This window comes from Poecilia reticulata, linkage group LG18 (assembly GCF_000633615.1).
Source record: "Poecilia reticulata strain Guanapo linkage group LG18, Guppy_female_1.0+MT, whole genome shotgun sequence".
NCBI lineage: Eukaryota > Metazoa > Chordata > Actinopteri > Cyprinodontiformes > Poeciliidae > Poecilia > Poecilia reticulata.
Window position 1 is genome coordinate 6,227,457 of NC_024348.1, and position 17,951 is coordinate 6,245,407.

The window sequence follows — 17,951 nt, forward strand, 5'->3', positions numbered from 1 at the left end:
AAGAGTCGTCTGCAGTAGAAGGAGGGACCGGGTCGGTTGGAATGTTTTTTGTCTTTCAGCCATATTGGATTTAACAAAAATAATTGCTTGCGTTTGCAACTGGTGGCCAGTAGTTGATAATGTATTTTATGACTCATTAGTGTCCACTTTAGTGGTCTGTGTGCAAGAAGCACAAAAAAATGGCCATTAGCCATTTAGCTGTCCGCTAGTGACCACCATGCATGAAAGGGTTAAGTTAAATCTTAAGTAGCTCTTTCATTTTGTGTCTGTTGAGTTTTTAAACAAGGGGACACACAAACTATTTTGGTTGGTTCCGTTTATTGGACGAGTTTCTCAAAATTTCCGCGCACATTAACTCTGGCTACATGGACAAAGCATATATGGTTTGGTGCACCGTGTAACCCGGAAAAAAATATACTAAAAATAACAACAAAATAATGTAAAACCAGCGTGAAACGCGACCACGAGGAGAGCGTGAAAGCTCCTCACAGGGGTGAACTTTCATGGTCAGGTTAGCTCTGGTTCGTTAACCAACTAAAGCTCCGACCAAACGGGACCACAGGCATAAACTTTTATCAGCACAGACAGAGCCGGGCGCTGGGCAACGTGTTGAGATGGAAAAGACGCACAAAACTATTTGTCCACAAATATAAATCATTCTCACCGCTCACTCAATGCAAGTTGAAAGTGCGACTACGAGTTATTCGTGCGGTTCACGTAGCTGCGCAACCAGAGCTAACGCGGTGGGGTTTGAACTCCTATCTTGATCAAAAACTCATAATTCCTGACGGGGTTGTTGTAAATATCCATACAGGTCAGCCTGTGTGCAGATTGAGTTAAAGGAGGCGCGCGGGATCCGCGCTGAGGTTAACTTAATCCAGCTACTGCAGCGCGCGAGGCAACGCGCAGAGGGGCCAGTGATGTGATTGGTCCGGCTTTAAATACATCTTCTATAAACTATTTGCATATCTTTTAGGAATAAATCTGATCCACCAGTGAAGCGCTCAGAGCAACAGAGACGCTTGCAATCCATATTTAAAAAAAAACGTTATTCTTCTTCTTATTATTATTATTATTATTATTATTTCCCTAAAACCATTAACAAGAAAGGCTTAGCCTGGCAGTGGGGCTAGTAAAGCATGGCGGGCCGCCAGGGCACAGGCCTATAATACACTGGGTGAAATCCTGAGACAGATATGACAAGGAACTGATGAGGAACACGAAACACATGTGGGATTCAAGCAACGAGGCACGAGCAACTAGGCACACCTGGGAAGAATCAAGGGGTTGACAGGACAACGGACACAGAAACCTAAAATAAACACACAGAGAAACTCAAATCCTCACACATGCACAATGTCGGTCCTTGAGGACAGACTGTGGACACTATCGCCTTATATGGACTCATTTTAAAAAGTTTCTACAAGTTTGAATTTCAAACTGGTTTTCAAAATTAAAAGTAAAGAACATCTCCATCTGAAATGGAAAAAAAAAAATCTAAATATGGGATAATGTTGTGCAGCTCTGTTTTTTGTGGCATTCGTACACAGCTTAGGTAAATGTAAAATTTCAGATAAACAAATTTTGGAGAAAAAAAAGTTGATCGATTTCACTTTGGGTAGCAACATAAACAAGTCGTATTAATCTTTCAAAGCCACCATGGCAACTTAGCACCCGCTTGTTCTCCCTGTTTACTCTAATAACTTTGCCGCTACCAAATCAGCGGCTCACGCTTCCATTGTTTTGTGTCTAAAGCTCACATTTCCAAACACCAAATTCCAGTAACTAGATGTCACATCCATAAAGCCATTGTAGAACCGAATTTGCATATGTGTGATTGTGTACGCACATACCTTTCCGTGTGCATGCTTCTTTCTGGGTGTTATTTGAAGACAGAATGAGTGTGATTATGTATGTGTGTCTCTTTCTGAGGGGGAGGAAAGTGCATGGAGTAAATGGGAGGGACGTAACCTGCCTTACCAAGGTATAAATTGCAAGAGTTTTGCGGTGCGTTGATAAAAGATGAATGTTTGATCTGGGCACAGATCAAGCAGCTCTTTCATCAGCTACATAATCACTTGTGAGTATAAGATTTATTCTCTTTCTTTCAACTTTTTATTTGACATTAGAGTGAATAACTCCTTTTCAGAGTCAAAAAATGGAACGTGGATTAAAATTTGTTCTTTGCTTCTCATTTGGGAGAGACTTCAGATTTCATAATGTCTTAAATTTGTGTTTGCCAGAATTTGTCATATTGTTATTACCAAGTATGATGCGAGTAAAACGTCACGTTGCTGGGGGAGTTCACACCAAAATAATATATCATAAAGCATATACAAATTTCACTTATTTTGTGCACTTGGACAATGTACAGTAAGTCAGAAAATGAAAACTACACTATGTGCAATGTGGACTCTATAGATGATGCCAAAAAGATTCAAAACTAAAGAAAATATCAATATCTGCTCCATATTGTTTATTTTTTGGCATTACAAAGTTATATTTACATTCTTATCAAATTAGGAAAATTTGCAGTGTTTCTTTTAAGTTTTTTTTTTACTCTCGAAAGTCTAGCATGCTGATAAAATATATATATAAAAAACTGAATTTCTTGATTTAGTGTATTCTAGTTAAATGACTTAGTATTTCTCTGTATCACTCCACAGGAAGCACAAAGACGCGCTGATGGGGCAGTTTGCGTCCAAACGTAACTTAACTGCCGGGGGGGCGCACTCTTCCACCAATGAGGAGGGACCTCCCAGGTACTCCTCACACCACTTTGATGGCAGCTCCGTGAATGGAGGCAATGGGCTCCGAATCCCTCCCACCATCGTCGTCTCCGATGAGGAGTCCAGGTTGGTGCCGTCATTAAGAGTTAATTTTCACATTTTGGACAGGCTTTTTTTTTGTCAATAGGAAGAGCACTTTTGCTTTTGAATAGGGTTAGGGATGGATAACAAATTGCCCGTCCTCCCACCCTGCTGTGTTTTACTTCCTATTGTCATGATTTGTGGTTGCGGCGGTGAGGAAAGACGCAGGAAGGCCAAGGTAGACATGAAGAAAATAATGGTTTAATGATAAATCCAAGTAGCTGATTCAGGAACACACGGTGTCAGAAGACACACACGACAAAGCACGACAAGGACCCGACAAGAGACAAAGACAACAAGTGGGTTTAAATACACAAGGAGGATAATCAGGGAACGAGAAACACCTGGGAACAACCAGGACAGGACTCACAGGGGAACAGAACTAAATAAGCACAGCAAAAACCTCAAACTAAATACACAGAAAACACAGATCACAACAGTTACCCCCCCACACCCCCCTCTCCACACACACACACCCAAGGGCAGCTACCAGATACCCAAACAACAAAAAGTAAACAAAAAAACAACTCATCACGGTGGGTGGAGGGACGATGGACAGAGAGCAAGAGTCCACAGCGAACAACACGGAAGAAAGTCATTCCAAACAAAAAAGAAAATCAGCATGGCCAAAGCAGGGTCTGCCATGGATAATCCAGGGCGGACCCCTAGAGGCGGGTCCGGCGGGCGTGGCCGTAGCTGGAGCCGCGGGGGGCGGCGACCTTTTGGGCCCAACCCCGGGCTCGGGAGTGCTGGCAGGGGGCGGAGACTCGGTAGCACCGGAAGGGGGCGGAGACTCAGGAGCCACATCAGCAAACTCCGGGGGCGGAGCCACAGGAGACTCGGGAGGAGCACAGGGAGGCGGAGACTCGGGAGGAGCACAGGGAGGCGGAAACTCGGGAGGAGCACAGGGAGGCGGAGACTCGGGAGGAGCACAGGGAGGCGGAGACTCGGGAGGAGCACAGGGAGGCGGAGACTCGGGAGGAGCACAGGGAGGCAGAGACTCAGGAAGAGCACAGGGAGGCAGATACTCGGGAGCGCCGGCCGGCAGGGKGCGGAGACTCAGGAGCCACATCAGCAAACTCCGGGGGCGGACCCACAGGAGACTCGGGAGGAGCACCGGGAGGCGGAGAGTCGGGAGSACTGGCCGGGGGCGGAGACTCAGGAGCCACATCAGCAAACGCCCCCGGAGACTCGGGAGGAGCACAGGGAGGCAGGGAAGCAGCAGACGCCCAGGGGCCAGGATATTTGGTGGCTCAGGGGAGCAGTAATGGCGGGGTCCAACTCCGGGCGGGCAGATCGCCAGCCGCGATCCCCTCAACAGCCTCGGGCTGGGAGAAGCTCCTCCAAAAAACTCCTCTTTAGACCTCTGCCACGCCCTCAGTCTTTTGGCTGGGTCTTTTTTTTCTGCATTCCTCACCTTGATCTGGTCGGGTCCTTCTGTCATGATTTGTGGTTGTGGTGGTGAGGAAAGATGCAGGAAGGCCCAGGTAGACATGAAAAAAATAATGGTTTAATGCAGTGTTTCTCAATTCCGGTCCTCACGCCCCCCTGCCCTGCAGCTTTAGGTATTTCCCTTGTGCCACACACCTGGATTGAATCTGTGGGTGATTAACAGGCTTCTGCAGCACTTGATGGCCATGCAGTCATTTGAGTCATTTCATAGTGTAATTTTAATAACTTTACAGAGGAAACTAAATGAGAATGCCCAATAGAAGGTTGTGTTAATCTTCTGTTTTAGAGGAGCAAGTAGTTTACTATGTTGAAAAGAGAAAGTTGTGGGTGTTTAACAGACTGTAACAAGCACAGAGCATTGCATATTTGCAATGCTCCTATCAGTCACGCATCCTAGAAGATTTGCTCTTTACTCACCCTGCGCTTACAACAAACAGCATAATGGAGCTGGAAGATATCAAACAAAAGCCACAGTTTGACAGACATGCTTCTGCATCTTGTCATGCAGCACATCAGAGCGTCGCGGCTCCAGGGCAGAGCTGCGCAGGTCCTCCGTCTACAGTACCATGGACCTGGTGCCCCAGCTGGAACATTACGCCAATACTTTGCCACGCCAGACGACAAAGAGCAGGCCGACTCTTGAAACCCTGCGCAAGACATTTGAGGTACGTTTGTCCTTCAGTTTGTGCCATTTGGCAAATTTTTCCATTTTATTAAAGCATTGTTCTGCTATGTGTACTGAATTTCTTTACATCAGTGGCAGCATATGGGAGAACATAAGGAGTGCAACCGATGAAATGTAGCCCCTTTAAATGAAATATGATAAATAAGCTTTAAAAATGTATTATTCAGACTACTGCAGTTTTATGTAAAATTTACTTTTTTTTTTGGCTTTACATTATGTTATAATCAAAGTCATACTTTAAGTGTTGCCTTGAATCTTTCATGCATTTTTATGAAATCCTTGAACCTCTCATGGGAACCATTCAGATGTACAAAATGTGATCTGAACCTTTCTCCGCCTTCGAGGCGTGGCTCCTTTTTGGAGCTGAAGTTTCCAAGCTTCCACCTCACAAAGCAGCCCTCTATGTGACTCCCCCACTCAGCTCCTTCAGACTAGCCAGAGGCAATTAGCAAACACTTGATTGAGCATCTGCTAAGCTCATTAAAGGAGCTACTACTCAGTGCAACGGTGGTAAAAATGCTGTTAAAGGTTTAATAGAGGAGCCATGTTCTAATGACTTCCTGAAGGCAGATTGTTGGGAAGAGAAGAACTTTCTTAAAGAGACAGAGGCCACATTTTAAGGTGTTACCCAGAAATGTTTGATACACATAACACTTTCATAACAACTGAAGGTTGTTTCAACAATTGAATCTGTTGGAGCATGACAGATTTTAGAGCGTCTGTCATGCTCTAAAATATTTTGATGTACCTGGAAAACACCTAATATCACCCCTGTAAACAAATTATTTAACAGTTTAAGCCTGTCAGACGGTTTAGTTTCACTGGTTCTTTCCTTTGCATTAAAGGTTGTGGAGATCGGAATGGACGGAATGTCCACCTCTGACTCAGGCAGCCTGCCGGAACCAGATATGGAAAACGAAGAGTCTGATGGTTCTAAGGGATCAGCTCCAATTAGATTTGGCTGGATAATCGGCGTCAAGGTCAGATTTTGTTTCTTAATACTGAATTTAATCCGGGTAAAGGAAATGTTAAACATGCTACGTTCATGAAAAAAAAAAAAAAAAAATCACATTTCTGAATTGGCAGCTAAATTATCAGCACATTCACCTGGTCACTATGCAAATATCACCTGGTTGTTTTCATTGGTCTTTGGAAACAGATGCGCTGCATGCTGAATATTTGGGGCGTTATCATGTTCCTGCGTCTGTCATGGATCACGTCTCAGGCCGGCATTGGTGAGTCATCGCTTCCGGGTTTCTGGAACTCAGTTTATTTGATGGTCTAGCACTCACCGCACTAAATTTCTTCTTTCTTGTCTTGAGAATATATTGATTTTCTGGTAACACTTTATTTGAATAAACATGACATAACACCTGTCATAAACATGACATAACACCTGTCATGAACATAAAGAAGTCTTTATGAATGTTTATGACAGTTGTTATAAAGTGTCGTTCTGTAAATAATGACACTTTGAATGCAAAGTTGCTCTAAAAGTTGCACTGAAATTCCATTTAAAATACCAACTTTGCATGAAATTGTCATTATTTACAAAACCAAGCAAAGTTGGCATTTTTAATGGACTTTTAATCTTATGCACACCCCTTCAAATAAAGTGTTACCGATTTATTTTATTGTTTAATTCATTTTACCATTGATATTACTGGAACTTTCCATGTTATCACAGGTAAATAAATCTGGGAATTTCTACAAAATCTTTCATATTCCATTTAAAAATGTAAGACTTAATTAACCCTTGTGTTTACAAATGGGTTCCAACCGACCCCACTCCTGTAAAACGTGTATCATTTGCCACAGTCCTCTATGTTTGCCTCAGTCCTTGCACGCACAAGGAAATGTAGGGCAGAAAACCCAAACACAATGTGGTAAAATGGTGTTACACATTTTTTAAAACTGTGAATGAATTATGTTTAATAATATGGATACTTGATTTGGCATGTACATCTTGGAAAGAAAAACAAAAAATGAAAAAACAGGAACAGATTTGCTAAGTTGTTATTTTCTGAACATGTTCAAGAAGGAAATAAAATAAGTTATAATTATGACTAATAAATATGCATTCCTCTGATGACAGTGTTGACTTGCGTAATTATCCTGATGTCCGTGGTGGTGACCTCTGTGACTGCACTGTCCATCTCTGCTATTGCCACCAATGGGAGGGTGAGATCAGGTGAGTCCATGTGCAAAGAAATGAAATGTAAACATTAATTTGCATTATTGTAAATTAAAAATGATGCACACTTTGGGGAATACATAGCTTGGGTCATCAGTACAAACAAATTATACATCACTTTACTGACTGAATTTAGTGGACGCTTGAAATTTTTGTACTCAGCACAGAAATATGATGGGAACAATGGAATGATGCACAAAATGTATCTGTGTAAATAGAGCAAACAAAAACACTATTATTAATTAAATTTGTTATACAACAAAGTTAGCAATGGAATACAGAAATGCTTCAGAATTGCCTTGCAAAGATCCTTACTCTGTTTTATTCTGACAACCTGCTTTTACTGCTAATGAACGATAACAACAAAGACAAAAGTACTCACTTTCTTGTACAAATTTATATAAATTGGCAATGGCTGCCTGTCCATTGACTTGAAATTTGAGCAAATTCCGAAAATAAATTTCCCAATGTAAACATTAATTTAAAAAAATGGGTTCTTTTGGGTTCTTTTCATAAAAAACACATCTTTTGAGCTGTGTTGAAGTGTGTGTCATTTAACAACTTATCGCATGACCAAACCTATTCACGTGATTTTAACTGTATTTCTTATTTAATAGAAACATTCAATAGTAGTGGTATATCAGCAAAGTTTTGCTCTCATTTGTTGTGGGATTTAGAAATAATGCAGGAGGTGCATTTACAAATCTGCCAGCAGTTCCATTTGTCGAACTAGACATCCTGATAAAACACGGGTTCTTTTACTCTCTGGTCATTTTTGTTACCAGAAAAAAAATCTTTCTTTCCAATTCACAGATCTACACTATTTTGTGTATTTCAATCACACAAAATCGAAATAAGACACATTAAAGACTGACATGGCAAAGTGTAAACATAAGCAAAAGGATAGGAACAACTTTGAGAAGCAACGCAAATCTTATAGCTATAAACTGTTTTATTATTTTTGTATTCTTTTGTTAGTTTTCATAAAAATAATATTTTTTGTGTGTGTGTGTGTGTGAAACATTTTGCAGGCGGAGCATATTTCATGATCTCTCGTACGCTGGGTCCTGAAATCGGAGGACCAATTGGACTGGTGTTTGCCTTAGCAAACGCGATGGCCTGTGCGCTCCACACTGTTGGTTTTTCATTGGTGGTTCGTGATTTGACGCATGTATGTGGATCTGTTTCATCTTGTGTCCATACTTGTTTTACAAACAGGATTCCAAAAACGTTGGGACACTATGCAATGATGTGGAGGTGCCAACATCTAATATTTTATTCACAATAGAACACAAATCACAGATCAAAAGTTTAAACTGAGAGAATCTATCATTTTAAGCGAAAAATATGTTGTTTCAAAATTTTATGACGTCAACAAATCCCAAAAAAGTTGTGAGAAGGTCATTTTAACCACTGTGTGGCATCTCCCCTCCTTACAACACTCAGACGTCGGTGGAGAGACGAGACCAGTTTCTCAAGTGTAGAAATAGGAATGCTCTCCCATTCATGTCTAATACAGGCCTCTAACTGTTCAATCGTCTTGGGCCTTTTTTGTTGCACTTTCCTCTTTATGATGCGCCAAATGTTCTGTATACGTGAAAGATCTGGGCTGCAGGCTGGACATTTCAGTACCCGGATCCTCCTCCTACGTAGCCATGATGTTGTGATTGCTGCAGAATGTGGTCTGGCATTATCTTGTTGAAAAATGCAGGGTCTTCCCTGAAAGAGACGACGACATCTAGATGGGAGCATATGTTGTTCTAGAACCTGAACATAGTTCTCTGCATTAATGGGGCCTTCCCAGACGTGCAAGCTGCCCAGGCCACCAGCACTCATGCAGCCCCAGAACATCAGTGATGCAGCTTCTGAACGGAGCGTTGATAACAACTTGGGTTATCCTTGTCCTCTCTGGTCTGGATGACATGGCGTCCCAGTGTTCCATAAAGAACTTCAAATCGTGACTCCATTTTGCCTCACTCCATTTTAAATGACTCCTGGTTCCCAATCAAACCCGCCTCCACATTTGGTCCGGCCCCCTGTACAATACCAGAGAGCATTCATATTTTTTTTTCATATATTGTAAATATGTGGATTTTTCTTCAACCACCTTTAGCAGAAAGTGTGTCCTATAAACTGTGGGTGTTTTGTTTTGCATAGTGCATTGCTGCCATCTGTTGGACTTTTAGGGAACTGCTTGACTTTTATGTTATTTAATCAGTACGGTTGTTTGCTAGCGGTAGAGCAGATGAACACACGTGTTTGTTATGAACGCCGTATTCCAGGTCGAATTCTTCGAAGCAATGCCTGTAAGTAGCAGCTTATACTTCAAAACAAGCATTTATGTTAACATATGAGAAATTCATATGTTAAAGTTACTTTCCCTCAATGGAATATATGCTAGTCAGTCCCAGTGACCATTTCACTAACGGTTTTTGCTCATGTGCTTTCTGGGTAAAAATCAATCGAGTAAGGCTCACTCCCCCCCACCCCTCTTAAACAATTTCCGGCAGCGCAGGTGATAACCGTGTAACACTTTTTCTGTTACAAACTGACTCCGGCCCCCCACCAGAGAAGGGAAAAGTTATGTGGCCCTCACAGGAAAATTGGTCCCCCAAATTGGGGACCACTGCTATAGAGTTTCAGCTGGCAGCGGCGGATGGCACAGTGGATTGTGTTCACTGACGATGCTTTCTGGAAGTATTCCTGAGCCCATGCTGTTATTTCCTTGACAGTGGCATTCCTGTTTGAGGTGCAGTAACGTTTAAGGGCCCGGAGATCACGAGCATCCAGTAGAGTTTTATGGCTTTGACACTTACGCACAGCGATTGTTCCAGAGTTTCTGAATCTTTTGACGACGTTATGCACTGTTGATGATGATAACTTAAAAGTCTTTGCTATTTTACGCTGGGTAACACCATTCTGGTATTGCTGCACTATCTTTCTGCCCAACAATGGTGAAATTGGTGATCCTTGTGACCATCTTGGCTTCAGAGAGACACTGACACTCTAAGAAGCTCTTTTTATACCCAATCATGTCGTCAATTGACCTAATTGGTGTTAATTGGTCTTCCAGCTGTTTGTTATATGTTCAGTTTCCTTTTTCCAGCCACTTATTTCTACTTGTCCCAACTTTTTTGGGATTTGTAGACACTGTGAAATTTGGAATCAACATATTTTTCCTTAAAAATGTTACATTTACTCAGATTAAACTTTTGATCTGCCATCTATTTTCTATTACGAATAAAATATTGACATTTGCCACCTCCACATTATTGCATTCAGTTTTTATTCACAATTTGTTTAGTGTCCCAACTTTTTTGGAATACAATTTGTATTCAGAGAGAGAAAAAAAAATCATATTTCTAAGTTCAGTGAGTATGTTTTAAGGTGATTTTAGTGTATGGCAAAAGAATATCTGTGAAGGTTTTCATGCATATATTTTGGAAAATGATTTAAACACACATACAGGTAAGTATTTACATAAATGTTTTCATCATATTGCTTTCATATAAAACCCCAATGTGTTGTATAGCTTTTTTGAGAATCATGTCACTCATTTTAGGAATTTGGTGCCGTCATGGTGGATCCAATCAATGATGTTCGCATTATAGGCGTAGTCACAGTCACGATTCTTCTCATGATTACTCAGGCTGGAATGGCGTGGGAGTCCAAGGTGAGCCTATCCGTGGAAAATTTTGTGCGACAAAGTAACACTGTTTTGCTTAGTTCATAAAATGTTCTTTGACTTAAATATTGTTTTTAAACAACTTGCTTTGTGTTGCTTTCAGACCCAGATTTTGTTCTTCTTAGCGCTTATGGTGTCCTTTGCAAACTATATTATTGGCACCGTAATCCCTCCAACCGTTGAGAAGCAGGCTATCGGGATCTTCGGATACCGAGGTAAAGAACTCTTCACTTTTTCACGAAACACTTCATTCGACGACGTAATTGGAAACGCAACTCCTGACTCGATGTCAACGCTCTCTACAGGCGATATTTTTGTCCAGAACCTCACACCAAACTGGCGGGGCGCTCAAAACGATTTTTTCCGGATGTTTGCCATTTTCTTTCCTGCTGCTACTGGAATTATGTCCGGGGTCAACATCTGTGGAGATTTAAAGGTTTGAATCTCAACAAGGCTGAAAGAAAAACATTGAGCAACAAGGAGCAAGGTGATGATCAGCTTTCTATTTGCAGGACCCTGCAACAGCTATCCCAAAGGGTACATTGATGGCTATTTTTTGGACAACACTCAGCTACCTGGTGATAGCAGTAACTACAGGTAGGTAACTTTTATAACATTACTACCTTCACCATGTCTAATTATTGATTGACTCAATATATCTTTGAGCTTGCTGAAGTTGGTATTTGGCGAAACTGACATAAAAATTGTTAAAATAAAAATGCAAGAGGTCATTTTCGAGTTTAGAGTCCATGTAGTAAAGAAACTGTAGTTTTCCAAAAAATGTGATAAATACCAGAAAGCTCAGCTCAAACTCGGAGTATTTATTTTTTTTCCAGGGTCATGTGTGGTGCGGGACGCCTCTGGGAATCCAAGTCACATCCTGACGGGAAACAACACGGACGGTTGCGTGGGACTGGCGTGTAACTTGGGTTGGAACTTCACAGACTGTAGCCAGTCGCAGACCTGTCGATTTGGACTCGCCAACAGCTTCAATGTATCAATCAAACTCATTGTTATGGATAGATAGTCCAGTTTCACATAAGTGTTATTTATAGTCTTTAAGCATGACTGTATAAAATGATCTCCTGTTGACTTTACTCAAATATTCTAACCAGGTTCTTGGACAACTCTCCGGTGTTTACTACATCATCATTGTGGGAATCTTTGCTGCCACTTTATCTTCTGCCCTGGGTTTTCTTGTCTCTGCTCCCAAAATCTTTCAGGTGAAACAACGTTCAATTAAAAGTATTCTGTTTTATACCACTAAAGTGCGTGTCAACATTGAATAAAAAACAACTTTCCTGTCTTTTTTTCAGTGTCTGTGCAATGACAAAATATACCCGTACATCATTTTCTTTGCGAAAGGTTATGGGAAAAACAACGAGCCACGTCGAGCTTATATACTCTGCTTCTTAATTGCAACAGCTGTCATCCTGATTGGTGTGTGAGATGTGATCATTTTTTTTTTTTTTTTTTTTACAAATGATTGTTCATATTTTACACAGGTTAGCAGTGTAAGTTTACAGTTTGTCTTTTTGCTGCCCACTACAGCGGACCTTAACGCCATCGCTCCCCTGATCTCCAATTTCTTCCTTTGCTCCTATGCCCTGATTAACTTCAGTTGTTTTCATGCATCCATCACCAATTCCCCTGGTAAGTCGCTTACCTTTATTTTAATTAATGTATTTGCAATTAATATAATCTAAAATTTGTTATTAAATAATTGCTGGTGCTAATGACATAGTGTAAATAGCGACCCATTATGGGGTTTATTTTAAGAGCAAATTATATACAATGAAGGTTATTGAGGACAAAATAAATATTCATTAAATTTGGAACAAAGATGAAACGAATCACCTTCTAAGAGGTTAAGAGGCCTTCTATTTTGTTCTAGTAAAGCTCATCTAAGTGAGCACATTAATATTTTCTCATGACGAAGGGAGATTTGTTTATTATGTATTTATTTACGTTTTTTTGTTTGTTTTCCCCACAAGCACACTCAAAATAGGTTTCACACTGAATCCTGGGCCACTCTCGTACAAAGAGTCTGGAACATTTTACTTGTTCTGACAGAGATTTGTAAATTTGAATAGATTTTCCGAACTATAGAGCGCACCATAGTATAAGCCGCACCTTCAAAAAAAAAAAAAGCCTGGAAATGTACATACTATATATAAGCTGCTGGTATCTCTGCTGCTCTCGGTTTTCCATAAGGACCCAGCAGGGGGCAGCGTCCTAATAAATCTTCTGGATATATTAAGGACGCAACCCTCCATTTCCAAAGCCCTGTCGTGCCTGCTGCTAGCATGTGCTTGTTAAATGAAAATGAGCGTGTTCTTCTTTGATTTACAATTTCGACTTTAAATGATTTACTTCCTGCTAAAGAGCCCCCTGGTGGTTGAATAAAAATCCACAGAAAAGCCGCACTGGGCTACAAGCCGCATTGTTCAAAGCTTAGGAAAAAGGTGGCAGCTTATGTGCGGAAAATACGGTAAGTAACAAAAAATAAATAAAGTCAGGCAAAAGAAATTTGTTCCAAATCAGTTTCTTTGTAAACTATATGAAACTTTAAGAAAAACTGCAGGTCTGTGTCTGGTGAATTTATGGTTAAAAAATATCTGTTTTCCATTCAGTGAGTACAAAATCCAGAAATGTAACTCAAGTAAGAGTGGAAATACTTCATAATAAAATAAGTAAAGTAAAAGTCAGCATAGTAAAAATATTCCTAAAAGTAATTGTTTTTAAGTTACTTAAGGAACTAAAAGTAACTAGTTATACTACCCAACTCTGCAAGTAACTACCTAAAGTTCTGCCTCATTATTCTCTGTATGAGTCAGCTGGTTTAGCATCTCAGTTCACAGCAGATTGGACAAACATGACCAACAACTCTTCTTAGAGAGGATTATCAAAAAGTACATCTGGTCATTTTAGACAAACTTTTAGCCCCACATTTAAGGTAGACAACACTTATTTGTCGACTCTTTCAGGCTGGAGGCCGGCCTTCCAATACTACAGCAAATGGACGGCTCTGTTTGGAGCGGTCATATCCGTGGTGCTGATGTTCCTGTTCACCTGGTGGGCTGCTCTGATCACCTTCTCCATCATCATCTTCCTCTTAGGATACGTCAACTACAACAAACCAAGTGGGTTCAGCTTGTTGAAGCTGAGCTCAGTTCAGCTGAGAGACGAACTGGAAACGAGCTGAAAACGTTCTGCTGATTTTGCTCTTGCTAAGCCACCTCTTCACTTTCCACAGAGCTAAACTGGGGTTCGTCAATGCAGGCCGGCACATACAACATGGCTCTGTCTTCCTCCGTCTCTCTGACCGGAGTGGAGGATCATGTGAAGAATTTCAGGTGAGTCGTCATAAAGAATATTGCAGATTTTCAACATATTTTTATAATCCCAATAATGATCCTTCCTTTGTTTATTCATTTATCACATTTTCTTACTCATCCAATTCCTGGATATCTTTACTTATTTTAATTGTACACAGTTCTTTAAAAGTCCTGTGAGTAAATATATTTGCCCATTTAGCCACAATAACAGGACTTTTAAATATCTAGCAAGCTATTTTTGCAATTTATTGTCTATTAAAAGAGTGCCACTCAGAATAATTTCACTCGATGCTATACGGGAGATAGCGCAAAGTGGGGCAGAATTACGGTACATTTGACTGGATTGTTGCCGACATGTTTAGTCTGGAAGTGGTTCCCAAAGAGTGGTGGCACAGTGCCGCTGCAGGGGCGGCACGGGAAACAGTATGGACAAATGAAAGAAAAAAAAAAGTTGCACAAACGTTTTTTCACTGTAAAAATGGTTCGTAGTGTGTTTTGTTGCAACCTGAAGTGTGAAATAAACTTCAGTGGAGTTTGAAAACAAAATATGTGTATAGGATTACGTCTGGTTGAACGATGCGTTTGCCCAGTTATTTGTTTTTCTCCTTTTAGGGGGTAGAAGGTTTATGGTAATTCATAAGGGGGCCCAGAAAATCTTTTGGAACCACTGGGTTAACCAATGAACCAGTTTTAAATTAGACCTTTTTGCATTGCCTTGCACATGGCAAAACTAATTTAATCATAATTTTGTCAATTCGTGTAGCAAAAAAAGCTAAACAGGGAATCTGTTAATCATTAACAGATTAACTGTTCATTAACTGTATCAGTAACAATTAATGGAACAAAATAATGTAGTTTTAATAGAAAACTGTTTTAAATGTTTGAAATTCAGGCAACATGGACCATTTTTCAGGCTGTTTTGCTTTTTTCCCTGATGTGGAAAACAGTTTGAAACTATTCTCAGCAACAACAGTGAGATTTTTTTTTTGTGTGTGTGTGTTTTCTTTTATGGGCCTGGGGGGAATCTTAATGTAAAGAGTTCAATAAATGGGTGCAACATGTCTGTTTGTTAGTAGAAATCCCATTTAATATTATAACATAAAATCTAAAGGAGTGGGTTTAAAAAAGACAAACACATTCTATTTGAAGATGGTCAAATGGCCTAATAAAGTCCACACTTTATTAAATCCCCTCAGAGCTCTTTGGACTTGAAACGTAAAGAAATTAGGTTGATTTGAAACTTTTGTACACGCAAACATTCTTTCCAAAGCATTTACCAATTCCCATTTGTTTTTTTGCTTTCTCCTGCCTTCTACCAGGCCCCAGTGTCTCGTCCTGACTGGTCCTCCAAACCAGCGGCCCGCACTGGTGGACTTTGTCGGCTCCTTCACGAAGCACATCAGCCTCATGATCTGTGGCGATATTATACTGGTACTGGACCTTTTGACCATATATATAAAGAATCCCTTTAAAAAATGAGCATAAAGCTACATTTTATAAACTCTGCAACTGTATAGCTGTATTTCTGGTTTCCTTCAATCCCATTTTCCTTCACTGAATCTTCCTATCAATGAAATTTATTTTTTTGCCCTTTCTAGGAGCAGGACAGGAAGACGCGTCCTCAGGACGACACAAACAGTTTGGTTAAGTGGATGAACAAGAGGAAGGTGCGGTCGTTCTACACTCCCCTGTCTGCTGACAACTTAAGGGCTGGAACTAAGCAGCTGCTTCAGGTAAGAAAAATTATTTATTTAATTTTTTTCACAATACATTTGTTGAAGGAATCCAAGAATACCAAAGATAAATATCGCAGTAACTATCAATTCAAACTTAATAGGACTCTAGAAAGGTGGAAAACCTACAAATCTCAGTTTATTTTGGTAAATGCTCCCCATAGAGTGTGTGTTGCAATGAGTGAGGCAGATATCCAGAAATAAACTGTTTAAAAAGGTTAAAAATGACAAAACATTGTAATAAGTGTTCCATCAAATGAAGTGCTTTGACAATATTTCATCAAAATCTCATCGTATTAACTGTTCAATCTTTTCAAGGCGTCCGGTCTGGGTAAACTGAAACCCAACACTCTCGTTCTGGGCTTCAAGTCCAACTGGATGGACAGTGCTCCGGACAGCATTGAGGACTACATCAGCACCATTTAGTAAGATTGAGAGTTTCTTTTCAACCAACTCAAAACATTTCATTTTGAGTCTAACAGCTGCTGAACTAACAGCAGCTGCGATATGAATGTTAAAAAAATTAATATGTTATACGATTTAAAAGATAAATTCAGATTTTGATTTTGTTGTTCTTTTTCCAGTGATACGTTTGACTCCAACTACGGTTTGTGCATCTTGAGGATGACGGATGGACTGGATATCTCTGATGATTTAGAATTTGAAGGTTTATTAATTTTTTTCACAAAATTATACATTTTTGGACTTTACCACATAACAATATAGTTTCTCTAACATGGATCTGACCATGTTGTTTAAACCCCACAGTCAACCAGGGCTTTGAGGCCGATGAAAACGTGGACAATCTGGACCAGCAGGCCAACGAGGAGGAAACGGGTGAGGTGGCACGTCAGAGAAAATATAAAACTCTGTTTGTCTGAACTTTTCTACTTCAATAAACAAGGTGGAAAAATGAAATGAAATTCAAAGTAATGCAAGAAACAACTGTGAAGATACTGTGAATGCCAAATGTGTACAGTCATTGTTTTTGGAGAACTTTCTCTGCCTCTCTTCTGTTTATAGTAAAGAAATTATAGCTGTTGTTGTCATCGCATGTTTTTCTGTTCCACTTTCACTTAAACTAAAAGTTACTCTACTTGCAAGTTACTGACTGATGCAGCAACACAAATTATTAGGCGACATTTTGTGTAAATACATACCTTACCTAGCTACTGTAAATATTGACTCTAACACTCTGTTTCAATATTTCTTGTGTGTTAAAACTCAACATGTTTTTACGATTCTTAACTTATCTTCACAAAGTTGCGACTGGCGTTGCGTGTTCGCATTATTGGTAAATGTCAAAGTTTATCAGGCGTTTGCAGTAAACAACACAACAACCGTTAAATTTGTCACATAAACATGTGTTACAAGTATTTTTTATCGGATTTTAACACCAAGTTGAATGAAGTTAGGTTCTGTGTTGGTAGTTTTTGTTTGATGTTTCTCTGGATTCATGACTTATCAGTACATACATCGATATCGGTTGATATCGGTCCCTTTTTAACATATCGTATCGCCCTGCCAAATATAATGGACGGATATTTATTTCCGTTTTGTCGCTGCTTGTTTCTGGAGGGGAAGTGGAAGAGGCCGGTCATGTGGTGTTTGTACAGTCATGTGATACCGGTGCCGTGTGGGGTTTTGCCACTTTCAGCAGCTGCGTTTCTATTGCAAATGTGTGCAAAACATTGTTGATATTCTGCTAATGTTTAAAAACAAACGCCGTTTTGCAATTCAGGTGTTTCCATAAATTAAGAAACGCAATTAAAATTGTTCGTGAATGAGTTTGCTCACACAATAAGCCGTTAAAAAAACACGTGTTGGTACATGTGGTATTGTTTTCTTTCCTTTAAAGCTCCTCCTCATCTTGCAGCTGATGACATGTCTGACGAAGGCAGCAGTGATCAGATCAAGACCGTGTTTCAAAACGACCAGGGAAAGAAAACCATTGATGTCTACTGGATCGCAGACGATGGAGGTGAGTAATAAAG

The 17,951-nt window shown here is 40.2% G+C and overlaps 1 protein-coding gene across 2 annotated transcripts in view; it reads left to right on the forward strand.

Annotated features, from left to right (window-relative positions):
• Positions 1-2,034: 2,034 nt before the first annotated feature.
• The window catches only part of LOC103480278 (solute carrier family 12 member 3-like), a 19,682-nt gene continuing 3,765 nt past the window's right edge, over positions 2,035-17,951 (forward strand). The window contains exons 1-23 of one of the 2 annotated variants that reach the window (XM_008435170.2): positions 2,035-2,080; positions 2,667-2,855; positions 4,831-4,987; positions 5,853-5,987; positions 6,167-6,242; positions 7,103-7,198; positions 8,233-8,372; positions 10,764-10,874; positions 10,990-11,101; positions 11,192-11,322; positions 11,399-11,483; positions 11,723-11,880; positions 12,002-12,109; positions 12,203-12,326; positions 12,438-12,539; positions 13,874-14,029; positions 14,143-14,242; positions 15,544-15,655; positions 15,823-15,957; positions 16,276-16,382; positions 16,542-16,624; positions 16,726-16,794; positions 17,816-17,938. In XM_008435170.2, coding sequence (XP_008433392.1) covers positions 2,686-2,855; positions 4,831-4,987; positions 5,853-5,987; positions 6,167-6,242; positions 7,103-7,198; positions 8,233-8,372; positions 10,764-10,874; positions 10,990-11,101; positions 11,192-11,322; positions 11,399-11,483; positions 11,723-11,880; positions 12,002-12,109; positions 12,203-12,326; positions 12,438-12,539; positions 13,874-14,029; positions 14,143-14,242; positions 15,544-15,655; positions 15,823-15,957; positions 16,276-16,382; positions 16,542-16,624; positions 16,726-16,794; positions 17,816-17,938 — 2,590 coding nt within the window. In that variant the 5' untranslated portion in view covers positions 2,035-2,080; positions 2,667-2,685. The remainder of the gene's footprint in view (positions 2,081-2,666; positions 2,856-4,830; positions 4,988-5,852; positions 5,988-6,166; positions 6,243-7,102; positions 7,199-8,232; positions 8,373-10,763; positions 10,875-10,989; positions 11,102-11,191; positions 11,323-11,398; positions 11,484-11,722; positions 11,881-12,001; positions 12,110-12,202; positions 12,327-12,437; positions 12,540-13,873; positions 14,030-14,142; positions 14,243-15,543; positions 15,656-15,822; positions 15,958-16,275; positions 16,383-16,541; positions 16,625-16,725; positions 16,795-17,815; positions 17,939-17,951) is intronic. The other variant, XM_008435171.2, reaches the window with a different exon arrangement.